General features: G+C 43.8%; 1 protein-coding gene across 1 annotated transcript in view; it reads right to left on the bottom strand.

The window, feature by feature from the left end:
- Nucleotides 1-22035, bottom strand: part of Tango6 (transport and golgi organization 6 homolog) — a 156978-nt gene that overhangs the window by 79099 nt on the left and 55844 nt on the right. The window contains exons 13-14 of the mRNA XM_051169082.1: nucleotides 21429-21908; nucleotides 18381-18438 (exon numbers count right to left, since the gene is read on the bottom strand). Coding sequence (XP_051025039.1) covers nucleotides 18381-18438; nucleotides 21429-21908 — 538 coding nt within the window. The remainder of the gene's footprint in view (nucleotides 1-18380; nucleotides 18439-21428; nucleotides 21909-22035) is intronic.

Raw genomic sequence — 22035 nt, 5'->3', positions numbered from 1 at the left:
CATCCTTTGCTACATAGACAGATGGAGGTAGCCTAGGCTACATGAGACCTTGACTCAAAACAAACTAAATAAACTAAATAAAAGGGGGTCTGGTGACATTAACTGTGTGGTAGAAGGCTTGCCTAGCATGCACAAGCCCTAGGTTCCCAGGATTTGGCTACAAAGTGAATTTGAGGCCAGCCTGGGACAGATGGTGTCAAACAAAACAAAACCCCAACCAACCAACCAACCAATTAAACAAACAAAACTCCACAAACCAGACAAACTCACCTCTAAGCTCCCACTAAGAGGGCACCCCTCCACAGCTCTTTACAAAGCCAGCCATGCAGGCTCAAGGAGGCGTTCGCAGCTATGCTTTCAGACAGACCCACTGTAGGGTCCAGCTCCCACCTACACCTCAGGATGAATTCCCCTCAGAGGTACAACTATCAACATAGCAGTTCAAAGTGTTCTACTTAATTTTCTTACCAAGGGAGTCTGTGTCATGATACTCAGCCAGAACAGGAAGCTGCATTTTAAAATGGCCTATTTATGGTTTTTATCTACTAGGCACTTTTCTTATTACTATCTAGGAACTCCTTATGTGATGAAAATATTAACTGCTTGCCTTTTGGTAAGAGAAGAAGGTCAGTGCAATATAATTCATGTGCCATTAAACGTGTCATTCCTACATGCATAACTCAGTGGTTTTAGGAGACTCACAAGAGTTGTGCAACCACCAGCACTCTTTAATTCTGGAACATTTTCATCACTCCAAAAGGAGGCTTCCCACTCATTAGTCACTTTCCCTTTTTCATCCTGAGCCCCGGAGCAACCACAGATACACCTTCCGTCTCAGTAGACCCATGCTTGCCATGTTCCTAGGAAAGCTTTGCTTGTTTGAGTGTACTTTGAATTCAAGTAAAACTATGTTGGCTTTTGGACACAGACGTGTTTTAAAACCTTAGGAGACCAGTCAGATCTTTTCATCTTTCTTCCTGACTTCTCTGCCTAGAGATACTATTTCTATGTTCATTTCCTGTAATTTCTCTTTTGGTTCATTAATTCTCTCCCTGGCTGTGTTTGCTGCAAAACTCTGAATTTTTAGTTATTCTATTTTTTTTTTTTTTAGATGTTCCTTTAAAAAAAAATCACTTTGATGGCGTGTTTGTTTTTTGTTGCTTCTTACTTCCTAAAGTTATTGTCAAGTTTATCCTGTATTTCTTTAAATACAGTAAGCAGATTTACTTTTTTTTTTAAGTTTGTTTTTATTTTATGTGCATTGGCATTTTGCCTGCACGAGTGTCTGTATAAGGGTGTCGGAGCCCCAAGAACTGTAGTTAGACAACCATGAGCTGCCAAGTGGGCATTGGGAACCCAGGTCCTCTGTAAGAGCAGCCAGTGCTTTTAACTGCTGAGCCATCTCTCCAGCCCACAGACTTACTTCCTAATTTGTGAGCAACAAATCTAACACCTAACATGAAGTATTATCAGGCCTTCTCTTCTTATGTTTGGTTATGTGTGAGTGTGTACTAGTGACTATGTGCTTTAAGAAGTATTAGGGAGGAAGAAATGAGGTGTTACCGTAACAGTCACCATAGTGTTTTTATTTGGAGGGATCGAAGCTTGAAATGTAGTGGTGATAGCTATGGAATAGTGGAATAGTGTAATTCGTACCAGTGAGTTGTTAAAAATGTTCAAATGTCAAATTTTATATTACAGTCACACATCCATAAAACCACAATACATTAAAAAAAAACAAAAACAAAAACAGCTGGGCGGTGGTGGCACACGCCTGTAATCCCAGCACTCGGGAGGCAGAGGCAGGTGGATCACTGTGAGTTCCAGGCCAGCCTGGTCTACATAGTGAGTCCACAACAACCAAGGTTACACAGAGAAACCCTGTCTTGAAAAACAAAACAAAACAAACCCAAAAGCCAAAAAAAAAAAAAAAAAAAAACAGTGTCTTGCTATCGAGTCTAGATTAAGCCTTCAGCATATGGTCCTCCTGCCTCTATACCCCAGATGCTAGGAATTCAGGTGTGTGCCACAGTTCAGGGTCCACAGCAGTACTTCTGACTGACTTGAGGTAGGCTTCTTAGAGGTCTAAATTTAGGATTTGAGGGTGTTTGCTGTTTACTCTCACTTAGAGTTGCTCCAAGTTTTCGTTTCTGCAACTTGCCCACAGCTTAATTTCAGGCAAATGTCTTCAGCAAAATGCAGGTTCTTATGCTGAATTCACACCTTAGGAGCTCTGGTTTTCTCTTCAGGTGTTACTCCGGCCAGCCACTCTGCTCTTTCAGTTCTGTAATATTTTTAAATTCTTTTTTTTAAGATTTATTTATTTATTATTATGTATACGGTACTCTGCCTGCAGTCTACCTGCAGGCCAGAAGAGCACATCAGATCTCATTATAGATGGTTGTGAGCCACCATGTAGTTTTTGGGAATTGAACTGAGGACCTCTGGAGGAGCCATCAGTGCCCTTAACCTCTGAGCCATCTCTCCAGTCCCCTTAAATTCTTTTGAACATGTTACTATGTGACAGATGAATTAAATGGTCATCACATCAACAAAAGGCAGAAATCTACTTTCCCCTAGATTTTATTTAGTTTGAATTGAAGGTTTTTGTTTGGTTTAGGCAGATTTTCACTATGTAGCACAGGGTCAACTAGAATTCTCCACCTTCTGCTTGGGATTATAGGTATTTACCATGTCTGACTAAAATACTTGACTTAATTACCTGACAAATAAAGTACAGATTATGATTTCTTTATTGGCCAGGCACAGTGAGGCTCACCTTTAATCCCAGCACTACGGAGTCGGAGCTAGAGGCAGGGGGATCTCTGTGAGTTCGAGGCCAGGCTACACAGAGAAACCCTGTCTGGCGGAGTGGGGGTGGGGGTTTCTTTGTGGTCAGTAACAGCACATCAGAATTTCCATCTAAGTTCTGTCGTTCTAAACCGTCTTCAATCCTGGCTTCCCCGTCTTTTCACACTGCTGTTTTGGTGAGTGGATTGTAAATAGAGTTTATTTTCATTTGTTCACATACAATGTTTGACCCACTGACCTAATTGATCTTCTCAACAGCGTAATAAATACTACATGGGTCAGTACATGACACAAACTACAGTGTCAGAGAGCAGACACCACCGAACCACTACAAAGCGGCACAGCTAAGAGTGGAGCAGGAACTGTCATTTTCCTGGTGGGTCCCCTGTTATGAGGAGCATCTGGAGAAACACATGCTGGAGGAAGCACTGCTGATTTAACTGTTTAGTTGCTGAGCTGCCAGACAAGAAATAATGGGCGAGTTCAGTTCTATCTAATTAGTATTCTCTGACTTAATAACTTCGCAAACTGAATCATTTCACAGACTAAATATAGAAAAGTTATTATTATGGTCTGGTTTCTAAGCAACCATTTCATTAAGAAAAGCACTACTTGGGGGGGAAAGCCACATCTGCTTGTCAGTAAGGTTCCTGCTGTCTTGTATAATTTCATGGTGAAGAAGCCTTGGTCACTCTGTGCTTTGGTAACCCCTGGTTGTGAAAGGGTCACCAGGGGGTACTACAACAGAGGGAGCCATCTGTTTCAATCTGTACTAGTCCCTGAACCTTGTCATCATGAAGCAATTCAGCTTCCTGCAGCAGCCATGTAATTTAAAAAAAAAAAAAAAAAAAAACCCTCTTGATTATAAAAGCAAGACATGTTCATACTAGAAAACGTGAAGAGCCAGAGTGGAAAGGCACAAAGAGGGAAAAGTATCACCTGACTGCTTGTTGCTTTTAGACTCATTAGAAAATGAGTTCCACTGTCAGGAAAAAAAAAATAGAAAACAAAACTATTGGCCTAAAATAATTCCATAGGATTCTGCTGTTTTCCTGCGTGATCAGAATGGTTTTCATAATGGTGTGGGCTCTGTTCACAGATCTGTACTATGCTCTCTTGCTGCCTTTCATAAAACAGACTAAAGACAGACAACAGCATGTCTGTCATCAGTGAGGAGAAAGCTCTGTGTGTGGGTGTGTTAGAAAGCTGTACAGCAGGGAACGCTGTGCTATCACGTGGTGTATAGCGTGGTATAAGTGTCCTGCTATGGCAGAGAGATAGCCTAGGACAGATACTGTTTCCAAGCTCTTTTTCCTTTTCCTTTATTTCTTTTTTGGTTTTGGTTTTGGTTTTTCGAGACAGGGTTTCTCTTATAGCCCTGGCTGTCCTGGATACTTTTTGCAGACCAGGCTGGCCTCGAACTCAAAGAGATCACCTGTTTCTACCTGTGCTGAGATTAAAGGTCTGCGCCACCACCACCCAGCCTTCAACTTCTTCATTGTTGGCTTTAAAGCAAAAATAATACAATATTTTACAATTCTCTTTTTCCCCTAGTTCAGTTCTGACCACTGACAGGATCCAAAGAGGAGCTTGTCAATCTCTTCTATGAATCTTGTTTTTTAAAGACTTATTCCAGGGATAGTGAAATGACTCTTTAGTTAAAAGAGTTTTCCTTGCAGAAGACCCAGGTTCAGTTCCCAGCATGCACGTGCAGCTCATAACCACCTGGAACTCCAGTTGCAGGGGACCCAATACCTCTGGCCTCCTCAGACACTGGATGCACATGCACATACTATATATGTGTGTGTGTGTGTAGACATATGTATATTATGTGTGTTTATTATATATGTTTAACATATGAAATTAAAAAGAACTTTTGGGGGGTTGAGACAGGGTTTCTCTGTGTAGCCTTGGCTGTCCTGGACTCACTTTGTATACCAGGCTGGCCTCGAGCTCACAGAGATCCGCCTGCCTCTGCCTCCTGAGTGCTGGGATTACAGGCGTATGCCACCTTGCCCAGCTAAATAAAACCTTTTAAAAGCACTGAGTCAGCCTAAAGAGAGCATAGGAAAGGACAATTAATTTCGCTTTGTGTGTGCGTTATGTGTACATGTATACGTGTGTGCATGTGCACATGTGTGTACATATGTGTGTGTGTGTGTGTGTGTGTGTGTGTGTGTGTGTATGAAAGTCAGTGGTTACCATCTGGTATCTTCTATCATTCTCTACTTTTTACTTTTTCTTCCTTTATTTCTGCGTGTATGGGTGTTTTATCCTTCTGTATGTGGTCTATGCACCCCGTATGTGCAATGCCTATAGAGGCCAGAAAAGGCCATTGGATGCCCTGGGAATAGAGTTGCAGATGGTTGTGAACTGCCTTATGGGTTCTGGGAACCAAATTGGTGGTCCTCTGGAAGAGCTGCCAACTACTGAATCATCTCTTTTGCCGTCTCTGGTCCTTAAGCCCCACCTTCAGTCATAAGATGATGCTGCACAAAGGTCCTGGCCAGGCATTGCCTTCAGACTTTAGGATTTTCAACTTCAGGAACTGTAAGAAACAAACTTATGGGGGACTAGAGAGATGGCTCAGAGGTTAAGAGCACTAGCTGCTCTACAAAAGGTCTTGAGTTCAATTCCCAGCAACCACAGAGTGGCTCACAACCATCTATGATGAGATCTGGTGCCTTCTTCTGGCCTGTAGGCATATATATGGGCAGAATCCTATATAAATAGTTAAATAGATAAATAATAAAAATAAATTAAAGAGAGTATGTTAAAAGAAAGAAAGAAAGAAAGAAAGAAAGAAAGAAAGGTCGATCTAGGGACTGGAACGATGGCTCAGAGGTTAGGAGCACTGGCTGTTCTTCCAAAGGTCCTGAGTTCAATTCCCAGCAACCACACGGTGGCTCACAACCATCTATAGTGTGATCTGATGCCCCTGTGTACATACAATGGAGCACTCATATACAAAAATAAACAATTCTTTTAAAAAGGAAACAAACAAACAAACCTCTGTCCTTTATAATAAATACCAGGTCCGGGCACTCTGTTATACTAGTACAAAAATCCCAGGAGTGCTTTCCGGAGCCTTCGCTGATGACCCTAAGCACGAGCTGTGTTGAAAGCAAAGGGCACTGATGGAAAGATGGGAAGCAGAGCAGGCAGGGTGAGGAAGCAGGGTGAGCTGCAAAGAGCCAGAGATCACCTGAAAAGTAACACCCTACACACTGCCAAACTAAAGTCAAGGGAGCATGAGATCAGCATGCTGTGAGTTATGCAGAGCCAGCCTGGGCCATGTATGAGGAGACCATGAGGAGCTTCAGCCCCACTTGGGAACAGAAGCACCGTGGGCACTGTGACCTTTCCCTCTGCCAACAGCATGGTTTTTAGAGCCAAAGAGACTTATTTTCAGATCCTAGTCCTGTCACTTAGTATCTGTGTCACTTTGGGCCAGGTAGTTAATGCCACTGAACTTCAATTCCGTCATTATGAAACTTGCAGGGTCGCTGTGATTGACAGTAACAGGCACTCAGTAGGTGGTGCCTTTACACGACCTACTGCCATTTCTCTGACATGACAATTATCCAGGGCAATCTTGGGAAGTGCAAATAATTGTGAAGTAGCTATTATTCTTTTCCTTATAGATAAAAGTACCAAACTGTTAAGTTCTCTGATACAAATCTGAATATTGGTTTTTGACTGACAGAAGAAACTACTGGTCACAAAGTCAAAAAATGAAGCTAGTATGAAATTTAAGTGTTTGGGGCTTTGAAATATCCCCAGTCCCCAATGTGGGAGAGGGGAGGAGGTACTATATAGATCCTGTGAACTCCAACAAGATTTTTTTTAAAGTACAAAATATGGCAATCTCTGCAAAAAAAAAAAAAAAAAAAAAGGCTGGTTCCAGCGCCAAACTCCTCTAGCCTTTGTGACTACCAGCAAGCCAAGTCTTCATTTAAGACGTTGGTATAGAGCCAGGCATCTTTAACCCCAGCACTAGGAAGGGAGAGGCAGGTGAGTCTCTGTAAGTTTAAGGCAAGACTGGTCTGCACAGGGAGTTCCATGCAAGCCAGGGCTAAATAGAGGCTCTGCCTTTAAAACAACAAAGAAGCAAACAACAACAAAAGCAAGAAAAAAAAGTGCCTGCCTAGCCATGGGCTGGATCCCCAGTGACACAGGAACCAACCTGGCATGGTGACGCATGCCAGATATCCTAGCACTAGGGAAGTGGAGGCAGGAGGACCATGAAATCTGACGTCACCCTTGACCACGTATCAAGTCCAAAGCCAGCCTAGACTACGTGAGACTCCGTCTCAAACACAACACGTAGATAAATAGGAAGAACTATAGTGCTTTGTTATCTTCAGCATGACTGGTGGGATCCAGTGTTTTTGCCCATATTATTAATAACGGTCAAAACGAGGAAACAACTCCACTGCCCATCAGCTGATGCTAGAAAACTAATGTGGCTAGTTGGTAGATGATTAATTCTGTTCTTGACTAAATATTGAGAATTATTAGCATCTGTCATCATTCTTTGGCAGGGGGTGGTTGAGACAGGCTTTCTCTGTGTGTCCCTGGCTGTTCTATAACTTTTTTTTTAAAGGCTAACAACTGAGGGGTGGACTGGAGCGATGGCTCAGCAGTGAAAAGCACTGGCTGCTCTTGCAGAGGACCCAGATTCAGTTTCCAGGACCCACATGCTAACTCACAACCACCTGTAACTCCAGCTCCAGGGGGTCTAGAACTCTTTTGGCCTCTGCAGGCACCAGATACACATATGATATACCAACATACAAATGGACAAAACACCCTGCACATGAAATAAAAACTAACAACAACAACTCCACTAAAGCAAACAATAAGATCAATTTCTACAATTATTTGAAAACTTCTGGAAGAGCAACCTGTGGTACCCTGGGAGATAAAGAGCAAGCTCTCAGGTACATGAGATGTACCACACTTGACACACTGATTCATCCTAGAACCCACATACTGGATAGAAAGAGAGAGCAGGCTCTCACAAACTGTACACACACACACACACACACACTGCTACATGCACATTCTCTCTCTCTCTCTCTCAGTAAAAAAACAAAAGGACTAAGATTTAAAATGACCTTCTATGTGACCTTGGAGAAGGGCATTAATCTAAGTATAAGTGCCAGAGTCTATATCTATAAATGGGACTATTTCATATCGTATCTAAAAATTAACTCAAAATGGACCACGTATCTAAATGTAAGAAGAGCTAAATCAATAAGATTCTTGGAAGAAAACATAGAAACAAACCTAGAGTGTCTTTTGTTGTTCAAAACAGGGTCTCACAGTGAACTCTCATCTGGCCTGGAACTCACTATGTAGACCAGGATAGCCTTGACCTCACAGGAGATCCACCTGCCACAACTGCTGAGATTAAAGGTGTGTGCCACCACACCTGGCACCTGGCACCTCCATTACTTTGATTAGAGCACTAGCTTATTAGAAATGATTTCAGGACTATATGCAATAAAAGTGAAGGTTAACAAATCAAAATTGATTAAAGCTAAGCTTCTGTGTTTCAAACACCACCATAAACAAGGGAAAAATATTTTATACACTGGCAGAAAATATCTGCAAATCATATGTTTGATAAAGAGATTGTCTCCAGAATACACAAGGAAATATTATAGCCCAATAATAAATAAAACAGCCCAAAATGGAGATGGTGAAGAATCTAAATATATGTCTTTCTAATGAACATTTTAAATTGGATAAAAATTGATAAAAAAAAAAAGGTGTTCAACATCATCAGCTAAATACAAACTTAAATCACAATGTCACATCATACCCATTAGGATAGTTGAAAGAAATGAGCCAGAAAATTAACAAGTATTGGCTAGCACAGTGGAATTTTTGTTCATTGATGACAGGAACGTAAAATGGTACAGCAAATTTTGAAAAAAAATATTATTGACTTAGCTCTTACATTTAGATATGTGGACCATTTTGACTTAATTTTTAAGTATGATATGAAATAGTCCCATTTTGTAGATAAGCATGGAGTTACTATATGACCTTACAATTTTCCCACCCTTATACCAAGGGAAAATGAAAACTTTGTAAACCAGTATTCATAGTGGCTGAGAAGTAGAAACAGGGCCATTAAGAGCTCACCAGCTTGGGCTGGAGAGATGGCTCAGTGGTTAAGAGCACTGACTGCTCCTTCAGAGGACCTGGGTTCAATTCCTAGCACCCACATGACAGTTCACAACTGTCTGTAACTCCAGGATCCAACACTCTCACATAGACATACAGGCAAAACACCAGTAAAAATAAAAATAAAAATAAATGAAAAAAAAGAAAGAAAAAAGCGCTCAGTGGTGGCCAAGTCTGAAGACCTGAATTTAGTTCCTGAGATCCACATGATGAAAGTAAAGAACTAACTCCTACAAGTTGTCTTCTGACCTCCACATGTGCACCATTACACACACACACACACACACACACACACACACACAGAGAGAGAGAGAGAGAGAGAGAGAGAGAGAGAGAGAGAGAGAGAGAGAGAGAGAAATGAATAGTTAAAGTTGCAAACAACCTAGCGGTTCACCCACTGATAATGGAAAAACAAAATGGAGATATTCAGCACAATGAAATATTAATTTATAAAAAGGAACGAACCATGTTACAGTAAGGAAGAACTTTAAGAAATAATTATAGGGACTGGAGAGAGTTGGCTCAGTGGATAAGAGCACTGACTGTTCTTCCAAAGGTCCTGGGTTCAATTCTCTGCACACACATGGCAGTTCACAACTGTCTGTAACTTCAGTTTCAGAGAATCTGACACCATCACTTACACATACAAGCAGGCAGAACACCAACATATATAAAATAAAAATAAATCAATCATTTTTAAAAAAGAAATAGTTCTATATGGAAAGGAACTAGAAAGAAACAAAATGGTGGTCTGACTCGACTGCCATATGACTGTCTAGAACAGGCAAATCGTGAGACAAAGCAGCTCAGTGCTGATGAGTTTAGTGGTGCTGCACAGCACTTGCCTGGCACAGGCAAGGCCAACTTTACAAAAGATAAAGAAATGCCCATCAGTGGTTGCCAAGGCTGGGGGAGTGACTGCTATGTGTACAGGAGAACAAAAATGTGCTGAAATCAGACAGCTGTGATGGCTGTCTATCCTAGTCAGAGTGCTACCGCTGTGAAGAGACAGCACCACCATGACAATGCTCATCAAGGAAAGCACTTAGGGCTGGCTTTCAGTTTGGAGGCTTAAGTCCATTGTCATCATGGTGGGGAGCAAGGCAGCATGCACAAGTAGCTGAGAGTTCTGCTTTTGAATCCACAGGCAGCAGGAAGACAAAGAGCCACCAGGCCTAGCCTGGGCTTCTGAACCCTCAAAGTCCACCCCCAAAAGCCAAAGTTCCTAAGCCTTCTACATAGTGCCACTCCTTGGTGAATAAATATTCAAATATATGAGCCTATGGAGGCCAATCTTATTCAAACCACCACACTGTGCAAATCTTTTGTGTGTTGGGGTATATGTGTATGCATATTCATGTTCACGTGTGCACTTTTGTGCAGCAGATGAACATATATACATGTGTGAATGCGTGAGGAGGTCAGAAGTCAACGTTAGTGTCTTCCTCAATCTCTCTCCACCTTACTTTTCGCATAGTCTCCCACAGTGAGGATGGGTGGCCAGCAGCCATGTATTTCCAACCTGTTTTTCATGCAAACCCTTGGAAACAGAACTTGAGTCTTCAGGCTTTCGAGGTAAGCCCTTTACCAACTGAGGCATCTTTCCAGACTCCCCCTTTTTTGTGGGGGGAGGGGTCCAGAAAGAGTCTCACATGGTTCAGGCTGGCATTAAACTCACTATGTAGCCAAGGGGGACTTTGAACTTCTGTCTTGCCTTACCAAAGGTTGGAGTTACATCTCTGTATACTAAGAAACACTGACTTGCATTTTTAAGTTTGGGGCAGTTTACGACTGTAAATTATATCTCAAATAAGTTCTAAAGGATAAGGAGATGTTTACTTCCCTGCTGACCTCATGACTTTACCGCGCACATAAGGAGAGACACTCGGCAAGCGCTGGTTTGTCAGCTAGGCACTCAGTAATCAGGTCAGAGCAGAAAGAAATCTTCCTGTCTCAAGGACCTAAATGGAGAAACAAACTTCACAAGACTGCATTCCAAATTTCCAAGCCAAATCCAATAAGATGGTCCTTCAAGGGAGAGAGAATTATCTTCAGCTAATGGTTTCTTGACTTCACGTTAGGTAGAAATCTGAGACTAGATAAAGGTTGATGCCTGGCAAGTTAAGGCTTGTAATTCTGCTCAGTTTGAAACTCTGTAAAAATCTTGTCATCTTTTTATACACCACCACCACCCCTCTTCTGTGCCTTTTGCCTTCACTCCCTTTGGCGCTTTTAAAAGAAATGAAAAAGAGGGTAGAAAGGGTGTGCTTTGTCTGGGCATGTCAGGATGTCTGGATTCCCTTCCTTTCTTTACACAATGGCATACTTTCCCCTCCCATGCCTTGGTTCAGTGTATAGGTTCCTTTCCCCTTCCTTCCTTCCTTCCTTCCTTCCATTCTTCCTTCCATCCTTCCTTCCCTCTCTCCTTCCCTCCTAGTTTGTTATAATTGTTTTATCCTAAGAGTATAGCTCAGTGATAGCGTGCCTGTTTTTTGTTTTGTTTTGTTTTTATTTTCGGTTTTTCTGCATAGCCCTGGCTCGGGCGTGGTGGCGCATGCCTTTAATCCCAGCAGAGACAGAGGCAGGTGGATCTCTGTGAGTTCAAGGCTAGCCTGGTCTATAAACGAGTCCAGGACAGCCAAGCCTATAGAAAGAAACCCTGTCTCGGGGGTGGGGATCTGGGTGGCTATGACAGTTGCCTGTGATCCCAGCACTCAGGTGACAGAGACCAGGAATCCCTGGGGTGAGCTGACCAGTTGGATTAGTTAAATCAGGGAGCTAGAGACCCAGCTTGGGTAAACAAAGTAGGGAAAATAGACAAAGGTAACCAACGTCAACTTCTGCCCTCCACATGCATGTGCACACACATGCACTCCCCAAGCAAAACACACAGACACACAGACACACAGACACACACACACACACACACACACACACACACACCTTTAAAAAAACTACCAAACCCTCAACACATTAAAGGACAACCAAAGACATATCTTAACTCCTATTTTGGGAAGGAGAGGACTTCTACTTTGTATACATTTCCTTGTCATTGAAAAAATGTTTAATTTTTTTGCAACAGGGTATCACTAAGTAGACCTGTCTGGCTTGAACTCAAAAGATTTGCCTGCCTCTGTCTCCAAGTGCTAGAATTAAAGGTTTGTGCCACCACCCTCAGCATGGAGCTCAGCAGCTTTACAAAGGTTTTCTATCTGAAGCAGCTGCTAGGACAGCTAACACACCAATACTTTCCCAGTGTGAAGAGCAGATATGCAGATATTTTTCTTACAAAAGTCATGTTTAACTATTCAGAAATTTAGTTCTTAGACTGCTACGTAAACAAACAACACATGTAGCAGGAATTCTTTGTTTTGTTTGTTTTTAAGACAGGGTTTCTCTGTGTTGCCTTGGCTGTCCTGGATTTGCTTTGTCGACCAAGATAGCTTCGGACTCACAGCAAACCGCCTGCCTCTGCCTCCCTAAGTGCTGGGATTAAAGGTGTGTGCCACCACACCTGGCTGTAGTAGGAATTCTTAAATTAGACCAGAATAGATATTTACTTAGGAATAAGTTTACTCAACCCATCCCTGCTCTCTGCCTTTACTTAGCAAGTACAAAAGAAAAAAGAAAAACAAAAAAAAAACAAAATATCACAAAGTTGAGCAGAAAATACCCATGCCACCATGTAGGCAATCTGAGGAAAAGAGAGATTTAAATGCACTCACGGTCCCCAAATTCAAATGCTCCCTGGAGCTCGCTTGCTCTGGTCCTGAAGTGGTACTAGCTTGTTGGAGTGATTTGGGCATGTGTAAGTAGCACTGACCACATAGGTGGGAAAATTCACCATCTGCTTTTCTTAATGGGAAATTCACCTAAGGCCTTGGCTTTTAAGTCCATATTACACACACCAACAGCATCAATTACTTCAATCTTGTCCATCCTAGGGAGGTAAGAACAAAAATTCCACATCTCCCTGCCTGCCCTGTTCTTCATCACCAAATTAGCTACTCACTGATTAGCACACCAGTTAAAACCACTGAAAACAAACACCTGCCAACAGCTGCAGGGTTTATAGCAGAACCCAGAAGCTAATGAGCTCAACCGCCTAACCAGCCAAGCTATTTCCAAGCAGCAAGGTTGCCACATTAGAATAACACACCACCACTTCCAAAAACTCAAACCTAAAACCAGAAACAAAAGTCTGTGAAAAACATCTTGTTGGGATAGCACAGGGGACTTGGTTTCTGAGATGTACACTTGGAGAAGTCGTGGGGTCTCCGTTCATTGATTTCTCTGGTTTCCTTAAGTGTCACTCCATGTCCTGTAGCGTCATGGGGTCTCCTGTGCACTGCTGAGCCCCAGCCTTGTCTGACCTCCACAGCTGCAGGTCAATTGCCTTTTCTGGAAACTCTCAACTCTCCTAGTTGTCCTCTCACCTCTTGGGTGTCATCTTGTCTCCTTTAACTCTCTTGTTGCCTTTTAACCTAGTCACAGTAAGTCAGCTATATGTTTCATGTGCAGCAGGAGCACAATACTTGTTTGTTGATTAGAGAAAGAATTCCTAAACTCAGATCTTCATCACTATGCTCTCTCTCATCTGCACTCTCTCAAGCTTCAAATATTGCCTGTACAGAGCAAGCCCAAGTTGCATTCAGAAGCATCAAGGCCATAGGAGCCTGGATGTGTTCGATGTGAGCCTTGCTTCTAGAAGATGAACAGAACACAGCAGTGTGAACAACTGCACTGTTGGTACCAATCTGCATCCATGCCCTTCACTGTTGGTACCAATCTGCATCCATGCCCTTCACTGTTGGTACCAATCTGCATCCATGCCCTTCACTGTTGGTACCAATCATCTGCATCCATGCCCTTCACTGTTGGTACCAATCTGCATCCATGCCCTTCACTGTTGGTACCACTCTGCATCCATGCCCTTCACTGTTGGTACCAATCTGCATCCATGCCCTTCACTGTTGGTACCAATCATCTGCATCCATGCCCTTCACTGTTGGTACCACTCTGCATCCATGCCCTTCACTGTTGGTACCAATCATCTGCATCCATGCCCTTCACTGTTGGTACCACTCTGCATCCATGCCCTTCACTGTTGGTACCAATCATCTGCATCCATGCCCTTCACTGTTGGTACCAATCTGCATCCATGCCCTTCACTGTTGGTACCAATCATCTGCATCCATGCCCTTCACTGTTGGTACCAATCTGCATCCATGCCCTTCACTGTTGGTACCAATCTGCATCCATGCCCTTCACTGTTGGTACCAATCTGCATCCATGCCCTTCACTGTTGGTACCAATCATCTGCATCCATGCCCTTCACTGTTAGACTTGGTTGTTCGTCCCTCTGCAGGCACAGAACATCTTTCTCACCCCTGACTTTTTGTGTAGGCCACATGATTTGCTTTGGCCAAAAGAATGAAAGAGAAGTGGCCTCTAGCATGATTGCCTTCAGACACTTCTGACATCGCCACAAGAACAGGACAGTGGTCAGGGACAACCAGCTAGTCATGCAGAGCTGCCAGCCAAGCCTTGCCTGGGTCTGCTGACACTAAATGGTCTGCACCAACATGACTGATTAAGACTGGTGCTTGATGCCACTGGGGTTGGGTCTTGTTAAACAACAGTTAATGACAGGACCCTGCTCCTCAAGATTGAGATCTGAGAAGATCCATAGATCAGTACCACCTAGCAATTCAGCAAAGGTGATGAAGATGATGACAATAGTGACAGCACTAAATTACCAACAGCTCACATTCACTGAACACCATACCCTGAGAACTTTCAAACAAACTCATTTGAACTAGGGCTAGGCTTCTCTTTATAGAATTATTGAGAAGACAGCAGAGGGTTCCTATATACTTCACAAACAGTTGCCTCCTATTGCTTTTTATGCATTGTGTGTGTGTGTGTGTGTGTGTGTGTGTGTGTGAGAGAGAGAGAGAGAGCGAGAGAGAGAGAGAGAGAGAGAGAGAGAGGGAGAGAGAAAACAAGGTGACTCAAGCTGGTGCACGTGTTTGCCATCAAGCCTGATGACCTCAGATCTATCTCTGGAATCCACATGGTAGGAGGAGAGAACCAATCACCCCAAATTGCCCTCTGACCTTCATAATAAGCACCACATGCTGAGAACACAAACAAATGTAAAAACCTCTCTCAACACCTTTTGAGGGAAAGTGGAGAAAGGGTTTAGTTATGTAGGCCTGGCTGGCTCAAACTTGTTATCTTCCTGCCTCTGCCTCTCATCAGGCTTGGATTTATTGATTAACTGACTGATTTATTTATTGATTGAATGATTGGTTTAATGTGTTTTGTCTGTATGTATGTCGGTGTACCACAGTATTATGTGCCTGATGCCCCAGGAGGTACCAGAAGAGGGCGCTGGATCCCCTGGGATTGGATTTATGGTTGTAAACTATTGTATGGATTCTTAGGAGTTAAACCCAGGTCCTCTGGAAGAGTAGCCAGTGCTTTTAGGCACAGAGTGACTTATTGGGACAGAATACAGCTCTCAGCCCATGCTGGCCCTAGATCTCAAATGATCTTTCTTTCTCAGTTTCCTAGGTACCTAGGGCTATTAGGCATGCACTACAATGCCTTGTTTACTCCACCCCCTCTTTTTTGGGGGGTGTGGGTGTTATTTTCTTTTAAGACAGGGTCTGTCTATGTAGTCCTGTCTGTCCTGGAACTCACTATGTAGACCTGCCTCTGCCTCCAAGTGCTGGGATTAGAGGCATGTGACACATCTGGCTTCATTTCCCCCTATTAATATGTTATATTAATATGATAGGAGTTGCCAAGATAATAAAGTGACACTGATGCTTTATTCTCAAGTCAAGCACATAATTTATTCATGCTTTCTTAGTTCCCCTACCGAATATCCTTTTTCTGTTCCTGGACCCCATCTACCACATTACATTTAGCTGCTGTTTTTCTTAGGCAAAGACTAATCCTTACTAGTCAATCCTAGTCCTCACTAGATTTTACTTATTTGTTACCTCTTTTATTAAGCTATCATCTACATGTCTCAAGTTTTGCTCATTTGATGTATATAGTTCAGGGGTAGAGACATGGATACCCAAAGCTCACTGGCCAGCCAGTCTAGATAAAATGGTGAACTCCAAATTCAGTAAGAGACTTTGTCTCAAAAAAGTGAGGTGAAGAGTAATAAAGCCAGACACTCAGTGTCAACCTCTGGCCTCTGTAAGAGTGTGTATGGGTGAGCACATACACTTTTACCACTTATGCAGACACACAGAATGTGTACAATTCAATGTCCTTAGATAGTCATAAAGTTGTACAACTATCACCTGAACAATTGTAGAATAAATCCATCACTCCCAAAGAAATCCCACATCTGGCCCCTTATGTCAAAGTTTATGTTGTATCATGTCTCCATCTTAATATTTTAGAGCAAAAATAAATTTCATTGAATGCATACACCACAGCCCATTTATCCACTCATTGACTGGTGGCCACCATTCATTTTCACCTTTTGGGGGCTGAATAATGCTGCTGGGCCATACAGCTTTTATGGACATTTTGTACACACCTAGGAATGAAATGGAGTCCAGTCTATGTTGATACTTTTAAGGACCTGCTGGATTGTTTTGAAAGTAAATATGTCATTGTATTTTCCTAGTGTGACTGGGTAATGTCGTCAAGTTGATGAGATTGGAAACAAGGCTTTGGGCATACTGAGAGAGTTTCTACGTTCAGTTGGCTGAAGTGGGAAGAACACCCTAAATGTTCAGCACCACTTCCACAGGCAGGACGGGCGTCCAGGATGAGCAGAAAGGAAGGACGCCATCACTCATCATCACCTGCCTCCCGACTGTGGACTCGATGTGACCCACACTGCATGAACGCCTCCCCTCCTGCTGTCAGCCTGCCCTGCCATGATGGACAGCACCCTCAAACAGTGAGCCAAACAAACGCTTCCTTTCTTAAGGCGCTGTTCCAGGCAGGTATGGTGTTGCGACGATGACAAGCCTAACTAATGCACACACTGAGTTCCATCTTAGCTGATAAGAAACTGGAGCCCAGGCGGCTAAAGTCCTTGCCAAGTCGGCCTGTTCAGCCGAGGGGCAGGTGCGCGCAGGCAGTCTGCCTCCACAGTCCCTGCCCTTGGCAGCAGAGGACACAGGTAACTCTAGCTGTCTCACTGTGAGACACTGGTCCTTTGGGAAAGGTGCCTGGCTTTCTGTTCCCCTCTAGGTCTGGAACCTGCAAACCAATAGAAATGTGGAGAACACAGCCTCTCAGAAAGGAAATAAAATGATATCCATGTTTTCTCCCCAGTGTTAGGGTTCAAACCCAGAGCCTCACATATGCTAGGCAAGCGCTCTACCACCGACTACAATCCAGTTGCAAGTTTGTCAGTTTTTAGGTTTTTTGAGACAAGGTCTCCCTATTATGTAGCTCTGGCTGTCCTGGAACTCATTATATAGGCCTAGATGGCCTCAAACTCATAGAGATCCACCTGCCTTTGCTTCCTGAATGTTGGATTAATGGCATGTGCCACCATGCCCGGCTCTATGTGTTTTCTTAAATATTTATTTTATTATTTATGTTTATATGTGTGTGAGTATGTGCATATGTGCAATGCCCACAGAGGCCAAAAGAGGGCTTTACGTCTTCCGGAGCTAGAGTTATAGGCCATTGTGGTTCTCTGTAAGGGCAAAATATACTCAGCTGCTGAGCATCTCTCCACCCCATAACTTTTTTACGAAGAAATATTAAATATCTGAAGCTGAGGTTGGGGTGTACCTCACTGGTGGAAGGACCTGGATTTACTTCCCAGCACATACCACACACAGACACACACAGACACACACCCATAAAAATGAAAACAAAAACGTTTGAACACAAAATACCTTGGGGCATTTCTTTGTGCGTGTATATGTGCATACTGTGTGTGTGTGTGTGTGTGTGTATGCGTGTGTGTGTGTGTGTGTGTGCGTGCGTGTGTGTACACGTACATGTGTGCCATGGCACATATGTGGCGATCAGAGGACATCTTGCAGGAATCAGCCCTCCCCTTCCACCATGTGGATCCTGGGATGGAACTCAGGTCATAAGGCTGAGTGGCCTGTGCCTTTATCCGCTGGCCCCACAAAAGGTTAACACTGTAAGATGTTTGATCCATCCTTTGCCTCTCAACTGGAGGAAATAGGATTTCACCTATGGAATGATGAAGTAAACATAAAACTTGATCAGTACGAGACACTGAAACTCTCTGGTACTATCAGAGTGTCCCACTTAGAAAGCAGGAAGACAGACAAAATGACCAGTTGTGTCTTAAGCTTGTAACCCTCAGGTGAGCGTGGTGACATCTTTGGTCCACACTAACTTACCCTGAATTGCAGATAGATACACAAAGGTGTCTTCATGCTCCAAGTTCTCCAAGAATATCTGGAAGGACAAAACAGAGACGATAATTCTCAAAGAGCAAGAAAGATGTGGAGCCCTTTGTCCGTTGCCTAGGAGGAGTACATACTTTTCCTCTTGGTAGAAATTGGTCTGACATACATCCATGTGAGGAAAATACTATCTTTGCGTTAAGTCCCATTTTTCTCTAATAGTTCAAAAAAGGGAGGGACCAGGGGAGAAAGTTCTTGGCATCATCACGTATATACCAGCACTAGTCATGGAGATCAACACGTAGAAGAACAGCAGACAAGAACTTCATGTGCAAACCTGGCAACCTGAGTTTGATCCCTGGATTTGTATCCCACGGTGGAAGAAGAAAACCAACTCCCAAAAGTTATCCCTGACCTCCACAAGGTCACACTGCAGCACTTGGGCACACTCCACATATACATCAAACTCACACAGAATAATAGCCATAAAACATGGGGTTTGTTTTTGTTTTCCAATATAGGGTTTCTCTGCGTAGCCCTGGCTGTGCTGGAACTTGGAGACCCACCTGCTTCTGCTTCCTAAGTGCTGGTGGGATTAAAGGCGTGTGCCACCATGCCTGGTTCATAAACCTTTTTTTTTTTTTTTTTAGGTTTTTCAAGACAGGGTTTCTTTGTCTAACAGCCCTGGCTGTCCTGGACTCGCTTTGTAGACCAGTCTGGCCTCGAACTCAGAGACCTGCCTGCCTCTGCCTCTTGAGTGCTGGATTAAAGGCGTGCGCCTGCAGGCCTACATGCAGATCACATTATAGATGGTTGTGAGCCACCATGTGGTTGCTGGGAATTGAACTCAGGACCTCTGAAAGAACAGTCAGTGCTCTTAACCTCTGAGCCATCTCTCTACCCCTCATAAAACTTTTTAAAAAGAACAATCCTCAATATTTTTCTGTGCTAGCCCATGGACAAAGTTTTTGACACAGATGGCCAGATACTGCCTGATCCTTTCCCCTGAACTAACACAGCACCTTGGGATTGCAAGGGAGACAGAGATATTAGTACAGAGACAATTTTATGTCTAGTCCACTTTGAAAATATCTTGCAAACTGTAGCCCTTTCATTCACATTGCCAAGAAACTGCTCTCAATCTTTCCCAAATTAAAAACTTATCAGGGTGCCAAATGCAATCTGCTCTACCTAGATGGCACTACAACAGCATGTTAATTTAGGTCCTAACATGGGCACAAGGGGAAGGCGGCGGCGGCAGCAGCAGCGTGTGCTCATGTTCTTCCTGCTTGCTGCCTAGGGAAGCGAGGAGTGCCTGTTGCATTGCCATGTGTGTCCTTTGCAGACAGAGTCTTGATCTCACCTTCAGGCTGCTAGGTCTCTCCTACTGAGGGAGAGCTGAGGGTTAGTCTGGATGGGAGGATGACTAGGGTGGAAGATGCTGGATTGCATATGGAAGGAAGGAAACTTAACCCAGATCAGTAGCCATGAGCATAAGGAATAAGAGGTACTTCAAAGACGTCACAGAAAAATACTTGGCAGGCATCCTGGCTAGTTTTTTTTTTTGTTTTTGTTTTTGTGTTTTGTTTTGTTTTGTTTTGTTTTTTGTCAAAGTGATAGTTACGATCATTTGGGAAGAGGGAGCTTCAATTGAGAAAATGTCCATCATCAGATTGGCCTATAAGCAAGGCATCTTCTTGATTAATAATTGATGTGGGAGAGCCCAGACCATGGTGGGTGGTGTCACTCCATGGTCAGGTGGTCCTGGATACTATGAGCAGGCCTAGGGGAGCAAGCCAGAAGGCAGCACTACTCCATGGTTTTGGCATCAGTCCCTGCCTTGAGCTCCTGCCTCAACTTCCCTAAATGGACTGTGACCTAGGATATGCAAGCCAAATAAACCCTTTCCTCCTCTAAGTTGCTTTTGGTCACAGCAATAGAAACCCTAACTAAGACAAGAGGTCTAAAAGGCACAGGAAGGAGAGGAACAAGAGAGGGTTGTGAAATATACACGTCATGAAGCAGAAAGGGCTTCATCTGGGGGAAGGAAGGGATCAGCAGGAGTCAGGAGGAGGACCAGGAGAACAGCTGTGGGAGGAGCGGCTGATGATTTTGATGGCGACTTGATGAGATTCAGACTCATCACAGAAATAAACCTCCCCTCCCCTCAAGGCTAACCTGGTCTACAGAGCTACTTCCAGGAGAGCTAGGGCTACCCAGAGAAACCCTGTCTCAAACAAAACAAAACACCAGAAGCAAAAAACAAAATTAAATATAGCAGAAAACTCTTGCTTATTCTTTTTTTAAAGAAGAAAAGGAGCTGCTGGGCGTGGTGGTGCTCAACTTTAATCCCAGCACTCGGCGAGGCAGACACAGACTTTCACAAAAGAGAAGGATCCTAAGTAAGTAGCGTGCACTCGCTACATCAGTCTGGGACATCAAGGGCAGCTTCTTTGCTCTGGTGGAGGCAAAAGAGCGGGTGACACCCAGTTAGATCTCTCTAAGGGAGAGCCAGGCAGACGTGCAGTTCAGCTGGGGGCGGAGGGGTATCTTCCCATCAGGGAATCTGCTCATGCTAGCCTGCTGCCTGTCTTTTGCATGCTAACACAGGCTGGTTTGCTAAAGCCATAGGAAAATCAACCTCTCCCACATCTCTTCTTCCTGATTACCCAGCACATTGCTTATATACAGAAATTCTGGCGCTCTGTCCAGGTTCAAAGGAGCAGCACTGTGTGGTCTTCTACACCTCTCCTACCTTCATCTGACTTCCCAACAATTTAAGTTCCTGGAGAATAATCCAACACAACGCTTGACACACAGTCAGTGTTTAAAAATAAAAAACCTGAGTTGGGCTCGTTGTGACGGCACACACCTTTAATCCCAGCACTCGGGAGGCAGAGGCAGGTGGATCGCTGTGAGTCCCAGGCTAGCCTGGTCTACAGAGTGAGTTCCAGGCCAGCCAGGGCTCCACAGTGATAAGGCCTTGAGTTGAATCTCCGGCCATGGCTGCTCACTGCACTGTGTCATGTGTCTTCCACTCACCTGGAGAAGCTTCTTTTGTTCCTGGAGGGCTCTTGCTTCTCTCTGCTCTACCCAGCGGGAAAGAGTGCGAAGGGCAGCAGCCCGGGTTGGAATCTGGGGATCACAGGCTGATAAGAGAACCTCCTGGAACTGTTCCGCGGTTATATTTCCAGGTGGCTGGCTTGTCGAGGTACTGGGCGCATTGGAACCTTGCCCTGTTCTGAGGGGGTTCCGCTCTCGTTCAGGGCGGTTCTCAGCCCCTTCTGTGGGTGTGTCATGACCGCTTTGTTGCGCTTCTCCTATTTTCCAGCCCGGGTCTTTTTTGTTCAGGGTACTTTGAGCAGCCATGCTGACAGTCTCAGCGGAGAAGGCCCCGTGAGTAGAGATGGTAATTCGGAGATCGGCAGCGAGTTCTTGGATGACAGGGTCAGGGTATGTGTCAGAGACCTTCTCCAACAGAGGCAGCAACTGCTTCAGGACTGCAAAATCACTTGACTTCAACTATAAAGTGAAAAATTTTTAAACAGTAAGTCAAAATTAATGTGAAAAATGTTACTAAGTGAATACAAGGGGCAACAATCACGTCATGTCCACGGGGCACTCAGCACACTGCCTAGGACAAACACTC

Source organism: Acomys russatus, chromosome 26, assembly GCF_903995435.1.
Source record: "Acomys russatus chromosome 26, mAcoRus1.1, whole genome shotgun sequence".
Classification (NCBI taxonomy): domain Eukaryota; kingdom Metazoa; phylum Chordata; class Mammalia; order Rodentia; family Muridae; genus Acomys; species Acomys russatus.
This window is presented reverse-complemented; position numbering and strand designations above follow the sequence as displayed.